The sequence below is a fragment of the Theropithecus gelada genome, chromosome 13, assembly GCF_003255815.1.
Source record: "Theropithecus gelada isolate Dixy chromosome 13, Tgel_1.0, whole genome shotgun sequence".
Lineage (NCBI taxonomy): Eukaryota > Metazoa > Chordata > Mammalia > Primates > Cercopithecidae > Theropithecus > Theropithecus gelada.
The window spans coordinates 38,069,684-38,090,261 of NC_037681.1; the positions used below are offsets into that span (position 1 = coordinate 38,069,684).

A 20,578-nucleotide genomic window follows, 5' to 3' on the forward strand; every position below is an offset into this window, starting at 1 on the left:
CAAGTAATTCTTGTGCCTCAGCCTCCCGAGTAACTGGGACTGCAGGCACGTGCTACCACACCTGGCTAACTTTTTTGTATTTTTAGTAGAGAGGGGGTTTCACCATGTTAGCCAGGTTGGTCTCAAACTCCTGACCTCAAGAGATCTGCCCGCCTTGGCCTCTCAAAGTGCTGGGATTACAGGCATGAACCACCGTGCCCAGCCTGGAATAATTAAACATTTAAAGATAACACTGACAAATTATTTTTGTAATGTTGTTTAATGTATAAATATGTACTTTTTAAGGATTAAACTAAATCTGTTCTTTCTTTAGGACCCACATGTTGACTGTTACACAATGTCAACTATCAAGAGTAAACTAGGTTTGGACAGAGATGCTCTGGTTGGATTAGCAATACTTCTTGGTTGTGATTATCTCCCAAAGGTAAGCTGAAATTGTCATATTTACTTGCTATTCATAAGTCTTTTTCGTACCTTATGTGCTGTATAAATATGAATATAATATGGCTATATGATTAAAAATTGAATTTAAAATATAATTTCAGGCATAATAAGCTATTCAGTGACTAAAATAATCAGCATTTCAGATGGCACTAAAAAGCTGACTTGTGACACTTAATATTATAAGCAAGAATAGAATAATGTAGTACCACAGCTTGAATCTCAGTAAACTGCTACTCTAGATTAAGAGATTCACATTTATGTTTGACTATCTTTTTAAATAAATATAGGAGTTATTCTTTTCTTGTATTATGCCATTGTTAGTTTCTTTCCCCCTTTTTTCTATTTTTTAGTGTTCTGTATTCTTTGTGCACATGCTCAATGCTATTACTGTTGCTAAGTCATGTGATCATTGGGATAAGCCATTCATATTTCCATGCCTCTCAGCGTTGTGCTGGGTTTTGTTCATGGAAATATTTTATTTATATCTTAAGATGCACAATCTAGTGCTCTGTAACAAATAGGTATAACAGGTGAGTGATGAGTTAAGTATTATGAGAATAATCCCATTTTCTTAAATGTAGTGTTTAAAAATATAAAATGATTGGTATTGTAGATCTTACTATGTAGTTCCCTTATTATGTTCCTACTGATTATTTCTATAGCCTTACAAATCCCTCATTTTACCTCTATTCCCAAGAGAAGTATAAAGAAGAATGACGTAATTTTTTTTCCATCTAAGCTCAGGAGAAAGGAAAATATAGTAGGATAATAAAATTATTAAGCCTAATTTATAATTTATATCATCAAAGAACTTTTTTTAAACTGTTAGGAAAAGAAAGCAGAAGGAAAGAAACTTTTAAATACCACAAACCATTATTTTGTTGTAATTCTCCTTCTAAAATAGAAGACTATTTCCTAAATAAAATTATGTCATAATTAAAATCTATAAACAGCCCAATGTTTAATTTAAGAAAAAATTTGCTGACTTGAACTCACAGAAACCAACTTTAGCTACAGTGGTGTTCAAATTATGTGTTAGCCATAGCTATATTGACTTTTTGTGTTTTTTAAAACCAAAACTGCTATGTGTTTCCATTGTTCTACTTAAAGATTTTTAAGACTATGTACTAACTTGATTTGCCTTCAGAAACTTAAAGATAAAGCTAATGCTAATACAAGAAGGGTGATATTCAAGATATCTAATAACGTGTATGCCAGACATAGGCAATAGAGATGGAAGAGACTTCTGGGTATCCCTGCTGTGCCATAGACGCTCTTCTTAGTAGCTGGATTCTGGGTATAGGTGGATTGGGAAGTGTTCAGGTTAGATGGGACATTCCTGTGCAGGCAGACACTCAGAATGCTTGGGCAGTAGCTATTTACTAACCAGTTAACATGAGTGTGTCAATCCTAGTGCATACTGGTTAAATAACAGCTCTGCTTATAAGGACATAGTCATACACTTATAGGGGCTGGAAGACTCAGTTTAAATCAGAAATTGTGATAGGAATATACATTAAGGCATATCATTTTTGCATATTGGAAATTCACACTTTAAATTTTCTTAAGTTTTTAATTTCAAGAGTTAGAACATTCCTTTGTTCTCTGTTTATGTCTGGGTTTTGGAATATTAAATGTTCATGTAATGAAATGAACTTGCTTTTTCCTGATTACAAACATAGAGTTAGGTTATAGGTTAAATCAAAATATTATCCAAATAATTAACATAGTAAATGAAAGCCCTCTAAAATTATGACCCTGCCTTCCCTAAAATAAACACCATCAGTGGTTTGGTATATAACTCTGAATTTTTTATTTACATAGATATCAGTGTAATTGTCATTTACTTTACAAATCCTGATCATATACACTATTGTGCAGTTTTTGTTTTATGCATAGCAATGTATCTTGCACATGTTTTCCTATCTTTATTTAAGAGTTACCTCATTCTTTCTTTCAGCTGCAGACTCTTCCATTCAATTAATGTACTTTTAACCATTCCTAGTGATTAACATTGGAATTATTTTTTTTCCACTTTCTGAAAGGGAGTCCCTGGAGTTGGAAAAGAGCAAGCATTAAAACTTATACAGATTTTGAAAGGGCAAAGTTTACTTCAGAGGTAACTAATAATTACTTTCTCTTGCAACATTGAACTTTTATTCTTGCTGAACTTAATAATGAATAGTACAAAAAACAATTGTTTTCCAAAAAAGGGTTTTGTATTTTTAAACTGACCTATATTTTGATTTAAGATAATTTATTTTTATTTATTTTGAAATTTTCCAAAGGAAGGATGAGAATACATGTTCTAAGCCGTACTGCATTTTGTTTTTTTTTTCTTTTTTGGAGACAAGGTCTCACTGTGTTGCCCAGGCTACAGTGCAGTGGCGCAATCACTGCTCACTCCAGTCTCAACCTGCTGGGGTCAAGTGATCCTCCCACTTCAGCCTCCTGAGTAACTGGGACAACAGATATGCACCACTGCGCCCAGCCACCAAACTGCGTTTAAAATATATATATTATTTATATTAAACATGTTAATATATTAATTTTTAAAATTTTTTTTGTAGAGATAGGGTCTCCCTATGTTGCCCGGGCTGATCTTGAACTCCTGGGCTCAAGTGATCCCCCGCCTTGGTTTCCCAAAGTGTTAGGATTACATGCGTGAGCCACGGTGCCTAGCCACTATACTGCATTTTAAAAAATCTTATTAGCTCACTAAACACATTTAATACAATATCAAGTGCATTTATGTACGACCATGGGCATTTTGCCACTAGCTATTTTAAACCCTTTTACCAACAGGTAAAGATAAACATGACATTAAAATAATTTTGTATTTAATACTTTGATATTGTATTTTTCTTTCTATAAATTAAATGTCTGTGGCATGTTGTAAATATTTAATAATAAGCAACATTAATCGAAGTCATACTTGACTGGCCTTTGCTTTATAGCTACATATTTAATAATAACATTAATTAATTTAGTCTCTACAGTTTGAGGATTCAGAACAAGATGCAGACTATATAGAAGTTAACAAGCTATGCTATTTACTGTCTCAAAAACACATGAATTATATTTACCTGATGAAAACAGTGCTTTATAAAAATTAATATTAATGATGATAGGTATAGAATCAATAAGAAAGGAAGTAGGACACTGGGAAACTTAAAATAGTCTTGGCCTCCAGCAGGTTCAAGCTGGCAAGTGCCTGAAAAGAAATGTTAAGAGGTAAAAATGAAAAAGGAATGACCATGAAAAATACATCGAATCACTGTATTCTTTCCTATGATACTTCTCTTTTAGCTGTAAAACTGTTGATAAATCTTAAGACTTCAGTAAATCCATTATTGACATCAGTTATTACTGTGCCAAAGCAAGCACGAAAATGTATACTTTGGCATGGGGGTGAGTTAAGGAATCATTTGGGAATTATAAAAAATAATATAAAGAAGGAAAAGCAAGTGAATATAACAACTGGCTAACTCCAAACCATTCTTATTGAAACAGTTTCAGCGAATAAGCGCTGCTGACACTTGAAAATAATAAAATTACATTTATTTTATAATCATCTTTTATTCTGTTTTATATACTGACTTTTCCTGCCAGGTACTTTTAATTTTTGAAGTGCTGTTCTTCATCTGGAAGCAATTAATGCTAATTTTTAACAGGCTTGTACTTGGTCTTTCTAGTAAATGTGTTAGAAATTCCAGAAGCTAAATAGTAACTCTTAAGTACCAGATACTGCACAATGACCTGAAGAGATAATTTAGCTTTTTATAAAAACTTCAACTTGTGTGAGTAGAGGAACATAATTCAGAACACATACGTTTTATGATTAATACCTAACCATATCCTTTGTGGCTTTATGTAACCTGGAACTTTAGCCAAAAACGAAATTAACTTTTAATTAGTGGAAATCTTTATAGTAATATACATTTTTCTTAAAATCTTTTATGAAGCAGGTAATGTTTTGCTCTATGAACAAGAGATTAAGAAATCATTTTAGATGATTTAGCTTTTTGATACAGTTTTCACCCAGAAGATTAATGTTTTATTTAATTTTCTACACTACTCTTTACCCTTCTTTCTGAGATAGAGAAATGTTCATGATTCTGTTTTGTACTGTGGCACACAGAGATCAAAAGGAGACATTTACAAATCAGTCTACTCACATATTGCTGCCTAACTTAAGATTCTTAAAAAAAAAAAAAAAAAGAAAAAGCTGATTGGAGAGAGAGAGAGATATATATATATATATTTTTTTTTTAAGAGATACAGATATATAGATATACACACACACATATACTCTCTCTCCTGTCTTGCAGTTCTGCTGTCCTTGGGCCTTGGGGCCACATTTAAAACTTGTGACTGAGGGTTTTCCCATGCTAGGCCAGCAACTTTATCAACCACCCAAGGGAAAATAATTAGGTAGGTGAAAGGGAATAGATCAGCCTGATACTTAAGAACATATCGGTTTTGTGACCTCATTTTTTTTCCTTTTTTTAAAAACCACTTTCTATTAAAGGTTTAATCGGTGGAATGAAACATCTTGTAACTCTAGTCCACAACCGCTAGTCACTAAAAAGCTGGCTCATTGTTCTGTGTGTTCCCATCCAGGTAAGGAGACATAGGGAGTTGTTATTAGTATCTCATACCTATGTTTTAATTCTTGTTCACATAGTACTTTTTACATACCAATGCTGATAATACTTTGAAGGGTTTTACATTGTCTTCTCCACTAGATTGGGAATTCCTTGGAGTCAGTTTTGTTATATACACATAGTAGTCACTCAGTAAATGTTTGTTGAAACCAATAATGTGATGTAGATGATAAATACAGGATAAGTACAGTTTCAAACTATGATACCAAATTAATTAGATCTTAAAATTATGTTTTCAATATAGAAATCCATTTTAAGAAAAAAATATATACTAATAAGTCTTAGGGAAAATGGAACTGAAACCATTTGTTAATATATTGGTGATTTGTATTTATCCACTTAAAAGATTATTCATTGTCCTATAATGCATTTTAATTGTGTATGAAGACAGTGACTTAAAACCAATTTCTAATGTTTACTATTGTTGAAAATAGCTTAGATCTTGTTCATTATTCTTGGTTTAAAAAAAAAAAAGGTACCACAGAACACGTACTAGATCAGAAAGGCCTTTCATTCCCAAAAGAGAATAGGATGTCATGTTAACTCATCTTTTAAAAGAAATTCTGCTATATCTAATTGTCTTAATATATTTTATTAACATTAATAGATAAAATCATGGAAGAAAATAAATGTTTTTATAAGTAAGATGCTATTGTATAGTTTTTTGATAACTTACAAATGACAATTTTAGGTCATATCCAGTATATATGCTCTTACATATTCTCAAGACAATGTTGAAAGTAATCACACTTTCCTTTTAAAGGGAATTAAATTTCCACACCCGTGCCACAGTCATCATTTGTTCATGTTCCAAGGATAGTTTAAAAATAACTGTAACTGAGAGCTAGACACTAGCAGAGGTAATTAACTGCTATATTCTTTTAATACACTCATTAAAGAAACTATTCTACTAGAGCTATTCTATTAAGTAAATAATCTTTTTTTGCCAATAATTACATTCTAGTTTTTATGCATGTAGCTTCTACTTAAACCAGAAAGTTTTCTGTTGTTGATTATTGTAAATGTGTAATTTCAAATGTCTAATTAACACTTTCAAATAGAAGAATAATTTTTTCTAAAGTGTCATGTGATAGTAATAGTTCAAGATCTACTTGAGCCCAAGAATTACTATGGTGTCTATTACTCTATTCATCCTAAATGTATTGAAACCTTTCTATATGCTAGGTAGTGTGCTAGGCAATATTAATTTTGGAAAATGTAGATACAGGCAAAAAGAATGTATGTGGAAAGTAATTATAAAAGGCAAAAGATATACTTTTTTTGGGTCTCCATAAAGGTTCACCTAAGGATCATGAACGTAATGGATGCAGATTATGTAAAAGTGATAAATATTGTGAGCCACATGACTATGAATACTGCTGCCCTTGTGATTGGCACCGCACAGAACATGATAGGCAACTCAATGAAGTAGAGAACAATATGAAGAAGTAAGTTTGTTTAAAAACTCATGATTTTTCCTGGCATGACCTATACACATACCTTTGGTTGAATTATTTCCACATAATCTTTCCTCACTTGTCTAGACTAGTCATATGTTTAACAAAACTTTTTTTCATTTCTGTTCGAAAACTTAGCTAACCTAGGAGATAGTAATGTAATAGTTATTCAAAGAGAAGCTTGACTGTTCGGGATACTGTAAATTCACATTTCTTATTAAATGGGAGGAGATTGAGATGATTTCAGAGTCTAAAATTGTCTGATTATAGTAATAACATATATATAATTTTTTTTTTCAGGAAAGCTTGCAGTTGTGAGGGATTCCCATTCCATGAGGTAATATCCAGTAATTCAACTGTATTAATTGTAGAAACTTTCTTAGAAGTTTAAGTCTCAATTCCTATTTTCTTTTTTCTTGCTAGGTTATTCAAGAATTCCTTTTAAACAAGGATAAATTGGTGAAGGTTATCAGGTACCAAAGACCTGATTTGTTATTGTTTCAGGTATCTGAAAATAAATTCTTGCTTTACCATATGAAGTTATATGCTGGTAAGATAGGAACAGGTATTCACTCTGATTGGTGTGAGAGGAGGTTTAAACTTAAGACAGGCAGCTCTTATATTTTTTCAGCATTTATTTCTAATCTCTCATTTGCCATACAGTAGCCATACTTTGCACACTATAAGACAAAGTACAGTTATGCTGTTTTAGAAGATGCCTTAATTAGCATACGTGGATATATTGCATCCAAGGATATTTTGGGGGAAGAGGGTTTAATAACAAGAGAATGTCAAGATCAAGTATATAATTATGGAAGGTAGTATCATTTACAAAAAACATTGAGATCTGAAATTAATGATCTAAATTTAAATTTGGACCATATTCCATTTACTGTGTGACCCTGGATGTGTATTATTCTCAAAATAGAAATATTATCTCATGAAGTCACCATGAAGATTAAATGAGATTATATTAACTCCTAATATAGTGGCTAGGGACATGGAGTGGTTCAATAAATTGCAACAGCTGGGTACTTACAAGTATTAATAATGGCAGCCAACATTTATTAGACATTAAAATTTGCTGTTATGTTTAACACGTTACATGTAATCTCAGTCTTTATAATCTGTGAACTGGGTTATAATATTTTCACATTACAGATAGTAAAACTGAGGCTAAGAGAGGTTAAGTGAGTTACCCAACATCTAAGAAATATCATCCTGGTGTTCAAACCGAGAGCCTTCACTCTTAATCTTTGTACAATAATGATTCTTCTTTAGGAGGCTTATTCTTTCTAGAATATTCTCATTGATACTACTTTAACTTATGTTAATTCTAAAGGAAAAATTATTAATATCACCTGGGAGTGCTATTTGTCTCCAAGAGGTAACAAAATCTTGTTTTATTTTTATTATATTTACAGAGATTTACTCTTGAAAAAATGGAGTGGCCCAATCACTATGCATGTGAGAAATTGCTGGTACTTTTGACCCGTTACGACATGATAGAAAGAAAGCTTGGTAGCAGAAACTCTAATCAACTACAGCCAATTCGGTAATGTAAAGAACCGTATGGTGAAAATGGTGTTTTTACTTGAATATCTTATAATTAAAATATTCCTAATATCTTTAAGCTTGTTTTTGTAAAGGTGGAAGAAAGGCCTCCTGGAATATTAAAAGCTTATAATCAGAACAACATAGTAAGTCATGCTTTATCATACTTTTCTACTTCAAACACATAGTAATAATAATTATAAAAAGAAACAAGCATAAAAGGATATAGCCAGCCTTTATAAGACAACTGTTTCAGTGGACCAGGAAAGGAACAAACGTGTAAAGGTAATGCGGGACCTAAAACTGGTTTTGCAGAGCCTTAAATCTAGAAGCCAGCAGTATCATCCAGGAGATAAATCACTTCAGAGAGAAAAAAAAAAAAAAAAACAGGGACCAAAAGTGCAAGATGTTGATGGAGTCAGGCTTATTTCTTGAAACCCAGTAGGTAGAGTGGAATTTCTCTGTTCCTATCAGGAGATAAGAGGCTGGGGTAGACAATAAAAAACTAACCAAATGCTGCCTGAAACCCAGAAAGCCTACTGGAAATCATTCAAAAAGACTAGAGAGATAGAAGTGAAGACAGATAAAATATAAAAGAATTGAAGAAGAAAGCTTAACATATAAAGAAATACAATATTTTAAAAATCAAAAGTCATGAATTCACTTTAGATTAAGTTTTAAAACAGTCTGACAGGTTTTATGCAAGGGGTGGGTGTGGTTGGCCTTTCAGAATGCTAGAATCCTCAAAAAGGTGAAGACATATGTCTGTAAGCAACAGAAGGCAAAATTATAAAAGTGTATGTAAATGGATGGATATAAAAAGTGAACTATTAGCTTAAAAATAGTTGATGAAATAAAAAGCAATAAAGGGGACTCTAGGCTGAACTTGGTCAAAAAAAAATTCGTAATTTGGAAGAGAAATCTTTTCAAAGACTCTCATAAAAAATGCTTAAGAATAGTTTTGGATTAATTCCTAGAAGCTAATAAAAGAAAAGGTTGAAAAGTAATTTTGAGGCCGGGCGCGGTGGCTCAAGCCTGTAATCCCAGCACTTTGAGAGGCCGAGACGGGCGGATCACGAGGTCAGGAGATCGGGACCATCCTGGCTAACACGGTGAAACCCTGTCTCTACCAAAAAAACAAAAAACTAGCCGGGCGAGGTGGCAGGCGCCTATAGTCCCAGCTACTCGGGAGGCTGAGGCAGGAGAATGGTGTAAACCCAGGGGGCTGAGATCCGGCCACTGCACTCCAGCCTGGGCGACAGAGCGAGACTCCGTCCCAAAAAAAAAAAAAAAAAAGAAAAGTAATTTTGAAAAGATGATGTCTGAGAGTTTTCCAAAATTTAAGACAGATAAAGTTATACTCCAAATTATAGTCACAATACATAAAATACCCAAGGCATATTGTAGACATCAACGATAAAAGGAGTATCTTAAAAAGTACCAAACTAATCAGGCAACAATCATCAATGGATGTTAAAACCATTAGATGAAAGATTGCTGGAGAGAAAGGATAGTCACAGTCTCAAGTACCACTCTACAAATTAATTACAAAGGAAAAATGATGTCTTCAAAAGTGGAGGAGTCCAGTGGACGTCAGTTTAACTACATGATTAATTTCCAATAAAAGGACAATAGTCTGATTTCATATGCTTTCTAATATGTTAAACTGAGAAAGATACCACATTATATAATATTTTTGCCAAAAAAGCTTGAGCTAGGCAGGGCGTGGTGGCTTGCACCTGTAATCCTAGCATTTTGGGAGGCTGAGGCCGGTGGATCGACTGAGCTCAGGAGTTCAAGACCCATCTCTTCCAAAAATACAAAAAAGTAGCCAGGCATGGTGGATAGCACCTGTGATCCCAGCTACTTGGAAGGCTGAGTTGGGAGGATTGCTTGAGCCTGGGAGGTGGAGGTTGCAGTGAGCTGAGATCACACCACTGCACTCCAAACTGTGACAGAGTGAGACCCTGTCTCAAAAAAAAAAAGTTTAATCTGTATCTAATCATGAGGAAATACTCTAATGAATCCAAGTGAAAACCATTCTGTGGAGCTATTATGCTGGACTCTTCAAAAATGAAACAGAAAAAATCTAGGTAGTTTTTCTGGATTAAAATAAAGAGACAACACAATTCGAGAAAAATGATCCTGATTGAATTCTGAATTGTTTTTAAGTCATAAAGGACCTTTTTTTTAGGACAATTGGGGAAATGTGAATATGGTCTGTATATTGTATCAGTGTTAAACTTCCAGAGTGTGATAGTTTTTTGTGGCAGTGTAGGGAAATACTCTACATAGGCTGCAGTATTTGGGGGCGATGTGCCATGAGACGTGTTTGCAACTAACTTGCAAATGGAGAAAGCAAGTGTGATAAAATGTTAACAATTGATGAATCTCAGTAATAGCATGTGAGTATTCATTGTACTATTTCTGCAACTTTTATAAAGGTTTGAAATTTTTCAGAATAAACAGTTTGCTGGGAACTATCAAAGGAAAAAGATCAACTATCTGATAGCACACATCTTTCATAACAGTAATAGATGCCAGAAGATGCTGGAGTGATGTTTCAAAGTACCGAGTAAAAATAATTTACAACCTTGAAATCATTAAAACATCATTCATAGGAAAAGCGTTTTTAAACATATGAAGACTAAGAGAGTTTACCACTCATAAACCTTCCTTAAAAGTGCTGTTAAAGGGCTGGGCGTGGTGGCTTATGCCTGGATCAGCAGCACTTTGGGAGGCCAAAGCAGGCGGATCACTTGAGGCCACGGGTTCTAGACCATTCTGGCCAGCGTAGCAAAAACCCCTCTCTACTATAAATACAAAACATTAGCTGGGCGTGGTGGCACATGCCTGTAATCCCATCTACTTGGGATGCTGAGGCACAAGATCTCTTGAACCCAGGAGGCAGAGGTTACAGTGAGCTGAGATGGCATCACTGCACTCCAGCCTGGGCAAACACAGCAAGACTCAAAGAAAAGGATAATTTCTTTTTTAAAGTGTTGTTAAAGGATATACGTCAGCAAGAAAAAAAATGAACACGGAGGGAAGATGTGAATTACAAGAAACAGTGGTCAGCCCAGGAATTGATTAAAACATTTGGATAATTTAATAAACTGACTAGAAAAAATTATATATATAAATATTTGTATAGTATGTAATGATTAATACATGATGATGATGATGATGATAAGCCAAAACTCCCAAAGTATGCATTCAAACACCTGCTAGAAATATAATCTGTCTTCCAAACCAGCACAATTAAAATAAGAAAGTAAAACTATCAAACCAAAAGAATACAGGAAGAAGGAAGGTGGAAGGAACAAAGAAAAAGCTGGTGACAGCAAACAAAGTAAGATGCATGAATGAATCCAGCAGCTATATCAGTAATCACCAAAAATGTAAGCAGATTAAACTCACATATTAAAAGACATATTATATTGGATAAGTAAATAAAACTCAGCAATATTCAGCTTATAAGGTACATGTAGAATAATACTACACAGAATTTGAAAATAAAAGAGACTTAAGAACAGTTAGTAGGAAAATACTGTACTTACCAAAGTAATATAACAAACTTTAAAACAAAAATCATTATTGTGGAAGTGAGGAACACTGCATAATAAGGTAAGAAACAATTGACTTAGAAGATCTAATAATAAATAACTCTATGTACCTAACAATATTATCTTTTGAATAAACTAGTCAAAGGACTAGGCAGTAATTCCTTTAAATGTTTTTACCTGGGGAGGAAAAAAAAAACTATGGAAATTATTCAGGTTACAAATGGAAAATTTCCAAATATCTTTTGCAATTAGACTTCATTAAATGAATTTGTTTTTCAGAATTGTTAAGACTCGAATCAGAAATGGAGTTCATTGTTTTGAAATAGAATGGGAAAAGCCTGGTATGTATTCACTTTAAGCAAAATATTCCATTTATAATATTTGACCATGTATGTCTAGTAAATATTGTACGTGTGTGTGAAAAATAAAGATGAAACCCATCACCTGCACCACAGGTTGATTTCATAGTTTGCCTGTGTTATTTTAGATAGGTTTTGACTAATAGTAAACATGATAAACTTTGATTTTATTTGAATGTCCTAATTTGACATTTCTTTTGTAATGTTTAAGGAAGTAATGCTGAAATAATTTTTATTTATATTTCTCAAATATGCTTTTACAAATGCTCTGGTCATTCAATGTCATGTATAAGTCCATCTGAAAAAATTGAGATTGCTAAAAAACCCCTGGGATACACTTCCTTTCCTTTTTTTTTTTAACCCTGCTTAGTTTTCAGTGGGAATTTTTTATTGTCAAATTATTCTTATTTTTGCTACAGACAGAATTACAGTGAACTCTGAATTAGCTCCCAAACTGGAGATAGTGAAACACAGATAATTTAAAATGGAAAATGACACCAAGTTGATTTCTGTTTGGCTTTGAAATTAAACTGTATGATCATATTTGAGAGAACAGGTTTGTCCAATGAAAGTTTAAGCTGTAGGTAACTTTGAAGAATGAAATTACAGAGAATTAGATAAATCATTCCAAGCAGTAAGAGGAAGATAGAATGTTGAAGAATTTTGAAAAGTATTTAGAAACAGTTACACCGACTAGTATATTTTCAGGAAAGAAAATGATATTAATTCAGTTTGGCAATGCATCTCTCCTGTCAAGAACTGAGGATCAGATACCCATTTTCACTGATCCTCGTGGGAGCTATTACAGGAGAAAATGTACTCCAAGCTAGTTTAACTAAGGAACACTTTTAAAATCACTCATTCTCTTTGATTCTGCTTTAAACTTATCAGTATTTTCTTTATAATTTGGCTTATTTTATAGTTTTGCCCACATATAAACCCAAGAATCTAGTGTACTGTTTGTAAATACACTGTACTGTAAATTAACATATGAACATTTTTATTTTCATTTATTAATTACTTGTAAGTCCAGTTAGATTGGGCTTGAGACATTGATACCCTCTGAAACAACAATCTGGGAAGTAGTAATACTTTTTTTTTTTTTTTTCTTGAGACGGAGTCTTGCTCTGTTGCCCAGGCTGGAGAGTGCAATGGTACCATCTTGGCTCACAGCAACTTCTGCCTCCTGGGCTTAAGTGATTCTCCTGCCTCAGCCTCCCGAGTAGGTGGGGTTACAGGCACCTGCCATCACGCCTGGCTAATTTTTGTATCTGTAGTAGAGATGGAGGTTTGCCATTTTGGCCTGGCTGGTCTCGAACTCCTGACCTCAGGTGTTCCACCCGCTTTGGCCTCCCAAAGTGCTGGGATTACAGACGTGAGCCACTGCGTCCGGTCTGGAAAGTAGTAATGCTTTTGATGACCCTTTCAGTTATGTTCTTTTCAGAAGCCATCACTAAAGAAAGCTGATGTTGAGTTTTAGGAAGCTCTTTCATTTCTTACCTGGAATTTTAACACTTACTTAACTGAATTAAACCAACTAACCTTACCTAAACAAAGTTTTCTATTCTTTCGGCTACTGCTACCATCTCAGAATAAGATAATTTAAAGTTCTAATTTAGAAAGAATCTCCAGCTATTGCCAGGCAAAAAGAAAATAAATTATGTACTGCTATCAACAGATTGTTAGAATATAGGTGTTATAAAGCAAGATTTGCAGTGAATAGTTCATTTGTGAATGACTTATTTTACCTGGTAAACCTAGTTACCTGGAAAGATTGAAGTTTTTTTTTTTTTTTTTTTTTTTAGATGGAGTTTTGCTCTTGTTGCCCAGGTTGGAGTGCAGTGGTGCGATCTCGGCTCACTGCAACCTCCACCTCCCGGGTTCAAGTGATTCTCTTGCCTCAGCCTCCCGAGTAGCTGGGATTACAGGCACATGCCAGCACGCCCGGCTAATTTTTGTATTTTCAGTAGAGATGGGGTTTCACCATGTTGGTCAGGCTGGACTCGTGTTGGTCAGGCTGGTCTCGAATTCCTGACTTCATGATCTGCCTGCCTTGGCTTCCCAAAGTGCTGGATTACAGGTGTGAGCCACCAAGCCTGGCCAATTGGATTTTTTTAAAATGTATAATTAAGGATGCTTTGCTGTATTTTTAATCTTTTAGAACATTATGCTATGGAAGATAAACAACATGGAGAATTTGCTCTGCTAACAATAGAAGAAGAATCATTGTTTGAAGCAGCATATCCTGAGATCGTTGCTATTTACCAAAAACAAAAGTTAGAAATTAAAGGGAAGAAACAAAAACGTAAGTTTTGGGTTTGATAGCTATTTATGCCACATGCAAATGTTATAGAAGAGCCACCTCTTCTGTTTGAATCTACTCTGTTTAAATTTTACTGAAAAAATCTATAAAATCAAGAGTCAAGAATTATATTCTTCCTTGTCTTCACATACTTTTTTTTTTTTTTTTTTTTTTTTGAGACGGAGTCTTGCTCTGTAGCCCAGGCTGGAGTGCAGTGGCCGGATCTCAGCTCACTGCAAGCTCCGCCTCCCGGGCTTACGCCATTCTCCTGCCTCAGCCTTCCCGAGTAGCTGGGACTACAAGCGCCCGCCACTGCGCCCGGCTAGTTTTTTGTATTTTTTAGTAGAGACGGGGTTTCACCATGTTAGCCAGGATGGTCTCGATCTCAGCCAGGAATAAAACATTCTGCTCTGTCTACTAACTTAACCAAGTGTTAATAATAATAGTTATACTGACCAATTGGTCAGCAGCTACTGTTTATAGCATATTCGGGTTTTAAATACATTTTCTTCATTTCCCAGAACTCAGTGAGGAAAACAGCTCAATTGTTTTCAGAGGGAAATATTTTATAATCTAGGAATGCACTGAGACCAAAAAAAGCCAAAAAAATTCATATAGATTTCTCTCTGAACTGTTTATTTATTTGTTTTTACCCAAGTTAAAGCAAAGAAAATAAATGTTGATTATATGTATTTTTTTTTTCAGGTATTAAGCCTAAAGAAAATAATTTGCCAGAACCAGATGAAGTAATGAGCTTTCAGTCACACATGACTTTAAAACCCACATGTGAAATCTTTCATAAGCAGAATTCCAAGTTAAAGTTGGGGATTTCCCCTGATTCTGCATTACCACAGGAATCTATATCTGCCTCGCTGAATAGCTTGCTTTTACCTAAAACTACTCCGTGTTTGAATGTACAAGAACAGTTCGTGTCTTCTCCAAGACCTTTGGCTATACAGATTAAAGCTGTCAGTAAGTCTCTAATTTCAGAATCTAGTCAACCTAGTACCTCATCTCGTAATATATCTGTGATTGCTGATCTACACTTGAGCACTATTGACTGGGAAGGTACATCTTTTAGTAATTCTCCAGCTATTCAAAGGAATACTTTTTCTCACGGTTTAAAATCAGAAGTTGAATCAGAGCTATCAGCCATCCCTGGTGGCTTTGAAAATATCCCAGAACAACTGTCATGTGAATCAGAAAGGTATACTGCAAACATACAGAAAGTGTTGGATGAGGATTCTGATAGGATTAGTCCTGAAGAGCATCTACTTTCTGGCATTACTGATTTATGTCTTCAGGATTTGCCTTTAAAGGAACGAATATTTATAAAATCATATCCTCAGGATAGTCTACAACCAGATGTCAACCTGAAAACTTTGTCCATACTTAGTGTAAAAGAACCTTATATTGCTAACAGTGGTTCTGATTGTACATCACATCTTTCAAAGGATCTTCCAGGAATTCCCTTGCAAAATGAATCCAGAGACTCTAAAGTTCTAAAAGGAGACCAGCTGCTTCAGGAAAACTATAAAGTCAATACTTCTGTACCTTATTGTATCGGTAACACAGTAGTAAAGACCTGCAATGTTAGACCACCAAATACTGCTTTAGATCATAGTAGAAAAGTTGATATGCAAACCACTCAGAAAATTTTAATGAAGAAGAGTGTTTGCCTTAACAGACATTCCTCTGATGAACAAAGTGCCCCAGTGTTTGGGAGAGCTAAGTACACAACTCAAAGAATGAAGCACAGTTCTCAAAAGCAAAATACAACCCAGTTCAAAGAAAGTGGCCACAACAAGTTGGGTAGCCCTAAGATACATATTAAAGAAAGTGAACAGTGTGTCAGATCTTATAAAACAGCTGAAAATGAAGAAAGCTGTTTCTCAGATTCAGCAGAAAGTTCTTTGAGTTCTCTACAATGTCAAAAGAAAGAAACCAACTCTGTTACTTGTTTGGATAGTCCTCTTCCTTTACGCCAGAGATTAAAACTAAGATTCCAAAGCACTTGAAAGGAACTTTAAAACACTTAAGTATAACTTATTATTTTAGTTCTTCAGTAATAGCAGAGACAGAGGGAAGGTATCTAGTTCATGTGTGGTAAAAATTTTAATGTTCTCTATGTCATGAAACACCATTTTAATCAAAATTGTGATTTTAAAAATGTCACCTAAAACTCGGGTTTTAAAAGATCCTCTGTATTGAAAACTTCTGATAATGCATGTCATTATTATGTCCTTATTATTCCTTAATTGTGGTTTTAAAATATTGGTATAGTACTTGACAGAGTAAATGCTTCATCTCTTTGTTCATTTTTACTTTTTCTTCCACAAGCCTCTAAAGTATTTATAGTCCAGCTTGTTCCCAAGAGGATAGTTCTTTATACTTCTCTGCATTCTTTTAAGGCCTTGCAAGGTCTTCCGTTATAACTCTCTTTCCTAAGAGTTATTTTCACCCTAAGTGTGAAGATACCTTTAGTGTGCTCTTCCACCTTGGAAGGCCTTGGAAGTCTTCCATTATAACTCTTTCCTGAGAGTTATATTCTCCCTCAGTGTGAAGCTACCTTTAGTGTGCTCTTCCACTTTTGGTGTCTTAGTCTCTTTTTTGAGGGGCAAAAAGAGAAAAGAAGAGAAGATGTCAGTATGTTTAGTAAAAATCATGCTTGTAATGGCTGAATAAACTGAGCAAAGCCCAGAAGTTCACACGTATATCAAGTGGAAGAAGATTTGGAAAATCAAATGTATTTCTAATCCAAAAGGATTAGAAACTTGCCCAGGATCACATAGCTAACTAATAATCCTGTGGGAATCAGTTTTCTTGCCTGCTAATTTTTTTATTTTTCTATTTTTTCCTTCTGTAGCACTTTTCCCCCTTTTGTTTTAAATCTATGCAATATTGACTTTAATACCACCAAATATTAAATCTTGCATTAATTTAGATCGCACTCAAAAATTCTAGAGAGGTATGCAGATTGAAGAGGAAAATTGTCTCTGCAGATGACGAGATTGTATATATCAAAAATTCTAAGAAATCCACTAGAAAACTATTAAAACTGATAAAATGAGTTCATCAAGGTTGTAGAATACAAGACCAATTGTGCAATGATCATTGTATTTTGTTTGTGTTTGTTTGTTTTTTGAGACGGAGTCTCACTCTGTTGTCAAGACTGGGGTGTAGTGGCACCTTCTTGGCTCACTGCAACCTCTGCCTCCCAGGTTCACACAATTCTCATGCCTCAGCCACCTGAGTAGCAGGAATTACAAGTGTGTGCCACCATGCCTGGCTAATTTTTAGTATTTTTAGTAGAGATGGGATTTTCCCATGTTGGTCAGGCTAGTCAACTCCTAGCCTCAAGGATCCACCCATCTTGGCCTCCCAGAGTGCTGGGATTACAGGTGTGAGCCACCATACCCAGCCTTAACTGTATTTCTGTACACCTCTAAATAAATGGAAATACATTCCATGTTGATGAATCAGAAGACATAAGATGACAATACTTCCCAAACTGATCTACAGGTTAAATGTAATTCCTATTAATTCCAGCTGGTTTCTTTGCTGATTATAAAATTCATATGGAAATTTCAGAAACACAAGAAGAATCTCGAAAAAATTTGAATGACTCACGCTTCCTGATTTTAAGTATATAAACTACAGTAATGAAGAATGTGTTGTACTGGTATAAAGGTAGACATATAGGTCAACATAGATCAATGGCATAGAATTGAGAGTTCAGAAAAAAGCCCTCACATTTATGGTCAGTTGATTTTAAACCAGAGTGCCAAGACAATTCAGTGGGAAAACAAAACTGTCTTTGAACCAACTGTCTTCTGGATCTATTGGATATCTACATAAAAAAGAATGACGTTTGATTCCTACTTCACATGATATTTAAAAAGTAACTTAAAATGGATCAAGGACCTAAATGTAAGAGCTACAGCTATAAAACAGAAGAAAACATAGACATAAGTCTGTGACTTTGGATTAGGCAAGGATTTCTTAAATATACCCAAAACATAGGCAACAAAAGAAAATACACAAACTGGACTTCATCAAAACTAAAAACTTGTTTGAAATGATACCATCAAGAAAGTGAAAAGACAGCTTACAGAATGGGAGAAAATATTTGCAAATCATAAATATGGTAAGGGACTTGTATCTTAGAGGGATGTATATAAAAAACTCATAACTCAATTATAAAAAGACAACTTCAAAATGGGCAAAATAACAGGCATTTCTCCAAAGAAGAAATACAAATGGCCAATAAGCACATTTAAAATTGTTCAGTACTATTAGTCATCAGGAAATTGCAAATCAAAGCCACAAGACGCCCAATAGAATGTCTGCAATCAAAAAGATAATAACTAGTATTGATGAGGATGTGGAGAAATTGGAATTCTCATAACATGCTGGTAGGAATGTAAAATGGGGCAGCCACTTTGGAAAAAGTCTGGTATTCAAATGGTTAAATGTAGAGTTAATATCCAGCAGTTCCACTCCCAGGTATATACCCAAGAGAAATGAAAACATACATCCACATAAAAACCTGTGCACAAATGTCCATAGCGTCATTATTCATAATAGCCAAAAAGTGGAAACAATCCCAATTCCAGAATGAGGAAGGGGAAAAACTAATGTGTATTAGCTACCGTGTGCTAAGCATTCAACTAGATTCTTTACAAACCGTGTATCATCTCAACAGCTTTTTAAGGACTGTATTACAATGTTTTGTATATTCAGAGAGAAAAACGTTGCTAAAACATTCTTCCAAGGTTCTGCTTATTCTGATTTGTTCAGTCGTGGCTGTGATAGTTTAGGACCATCTAGACCAGGTAAATAAAATATCTAGAGGCATTCTTGAGATTGTATGAGATGAAAATAACAATTAGTTGGGAGTGGCCAGTCTAGGTTCATTTTGCTATATAGCTCAGGTGTCCCCAGGCTGTGGACAGGTACCAGTCCATGACCTGTCAGGACGGCCTGCACAGCAGGTGGTGAGCGGCATGCAAGCAAGAATCACCGCCTGAGCTCTGCCTCCTGTCAGATCAGCAGTGGCATTAGATTCTCATAGGAGCACGAACCTTTATTGTGAACTACGCATGCAAGGATCTAGTTTGCGCACTCCTACTGAGAATCTAATGTCTGATGATACGAGGTGGAACAGTTTCATCCCACAGCCATCTCACCCGCATCGTCCATAAAAAAATTGTTTTCCATGAAAGTGGTCCTTGGTGCCAGAAAGGTTGGGGACCGCTGATACAGCTAAACAGGGATAAGTGTAAAATTATACTTTCTCCTCAAGTTCTCTGTTTTCATTGTCCACGTTATACCAATTCTTTTTAAAGCATTCCATGTTCTTGTTCCTTGGTGTGGTCATGTTACCGCTTGTTTATCAAATTTTACCAGTTGCTGCTTACGTATTTGCTAACCACTTCATTGTCTTGTTGAGGATGCCTTGCTTCCCTTTGAAATACTCTGCCAAAGATCTGCCTCCAGCTGCTAGGATCCTGTAATTGGTTTCTTTCTGATGGCTCCATCCTAAGGCCCCGCTCTGGCCTAACTACTTTGGGCTTTGTGTAATCAATCTTAAGTTCTTGGCGGTTTTTCTTTTAGATTTTTTTTTTTCTGTATAAAATCTCTATCGGGCGATGCATGGTGGCTCATGCCTGTAATCCCAGCACTCTGGGAGGCTGAGGTGGGTGGATTGCTTGAGGCCAGGAGTTTAAGACCAGCCAGGCCAACATGGCAAACCCCCGTCTCTACTAAAAATACAAAAATCAGTGGGGCCTGGTGGTGTGCATCTGTACTCCCAGCTACTCAGGAGGCTGAGGCAGGAGAATCACTTGAACCTAGGAGGCAGCAGTTGCAGTGAGCTGAGATGGTGCCACTTGCACTCCAGGATGGGTGAAAAAGTGTCAAAAAAATTAAAATTTAAATTAAAAAATATATAATCTCCGTCTTCTAGATTTTATAATGAGGACTGTACTTTTTCCTTTTGGGTAGCATGGCTTGAGCAATCTTGCCAGGCATACCTAGCTTCAGATTCTTTTCTGCTAACAGATTTTCTCTGAGACCCTGGAGACATTTTCTGACTTTTCTGAGACTCATTTATTCAAATGTTTATGTGACAGGCATTGTGCTGGGCCCTGGAGATACAGTGATCAATGGTATCCTATAAGGTTGTTTTGGTATCTGTCGAGTCGCTGCCACCATTGACACGTTGTAC

The 20,578-nt window shown here is 35.1% G+C and overlaps 1 protein-coding gene across 4 annotated transcripts in view; it reads left to right on the plus strand.

Annotated features, from left to right (window-relative positions):
• GEN1 (GEN1, Holliday junction 5' flap endonuclease) overlaps positions 1-20,296 on the plus strand; it is a 32,963-nt gene extending 12,667 nt beyond the window's left edge. For all 4 annotated transcript variants that reach the window (XM_025354292.1, XM_025354291.1, XM_025354293.1 and 1 more), the window contains exons 5-14: positions 314-424; positions 2,490-2,563; positions 4,976-5,067; positions 6,409-6,559; positions 6,869-6,905; positions 6,992-7,072; positions 7,993-8,123; positions 11,968-12,029; positions 14,209-14,352; positions 15,055-20,296. In XM_025354292.1, coding sequence (XP_025210077.1) covers positions 314-424; positions 2,490-2,563; positions 4,976-5,067; positions 6,409-6,559; positions 6,869-6,905; positions 6,992-7,072; positions 7,993-8,123; positions 11,968-12,029; positions 14,209-14,352; positions 15,055-16,367 — 2,196 coding nt within the window. In that variant the 3' untranslated portion in view covers positions 16,368-20,296. The remainder of the gene's footprint in view (positions 1-313; positions 425-2,489; positions 2,564-4,975; positions 5,068-6,408; positions 6,560-6,868; positions 6,906-6,991; positions 7,073-7,992; positions 8,124-11,967; positions 12,030-14,208; positions 14,353-15,054) is intronic.
• The last annotated feature ends 282 nt before the right edge of the window (positions 20,297-20,578 follow it).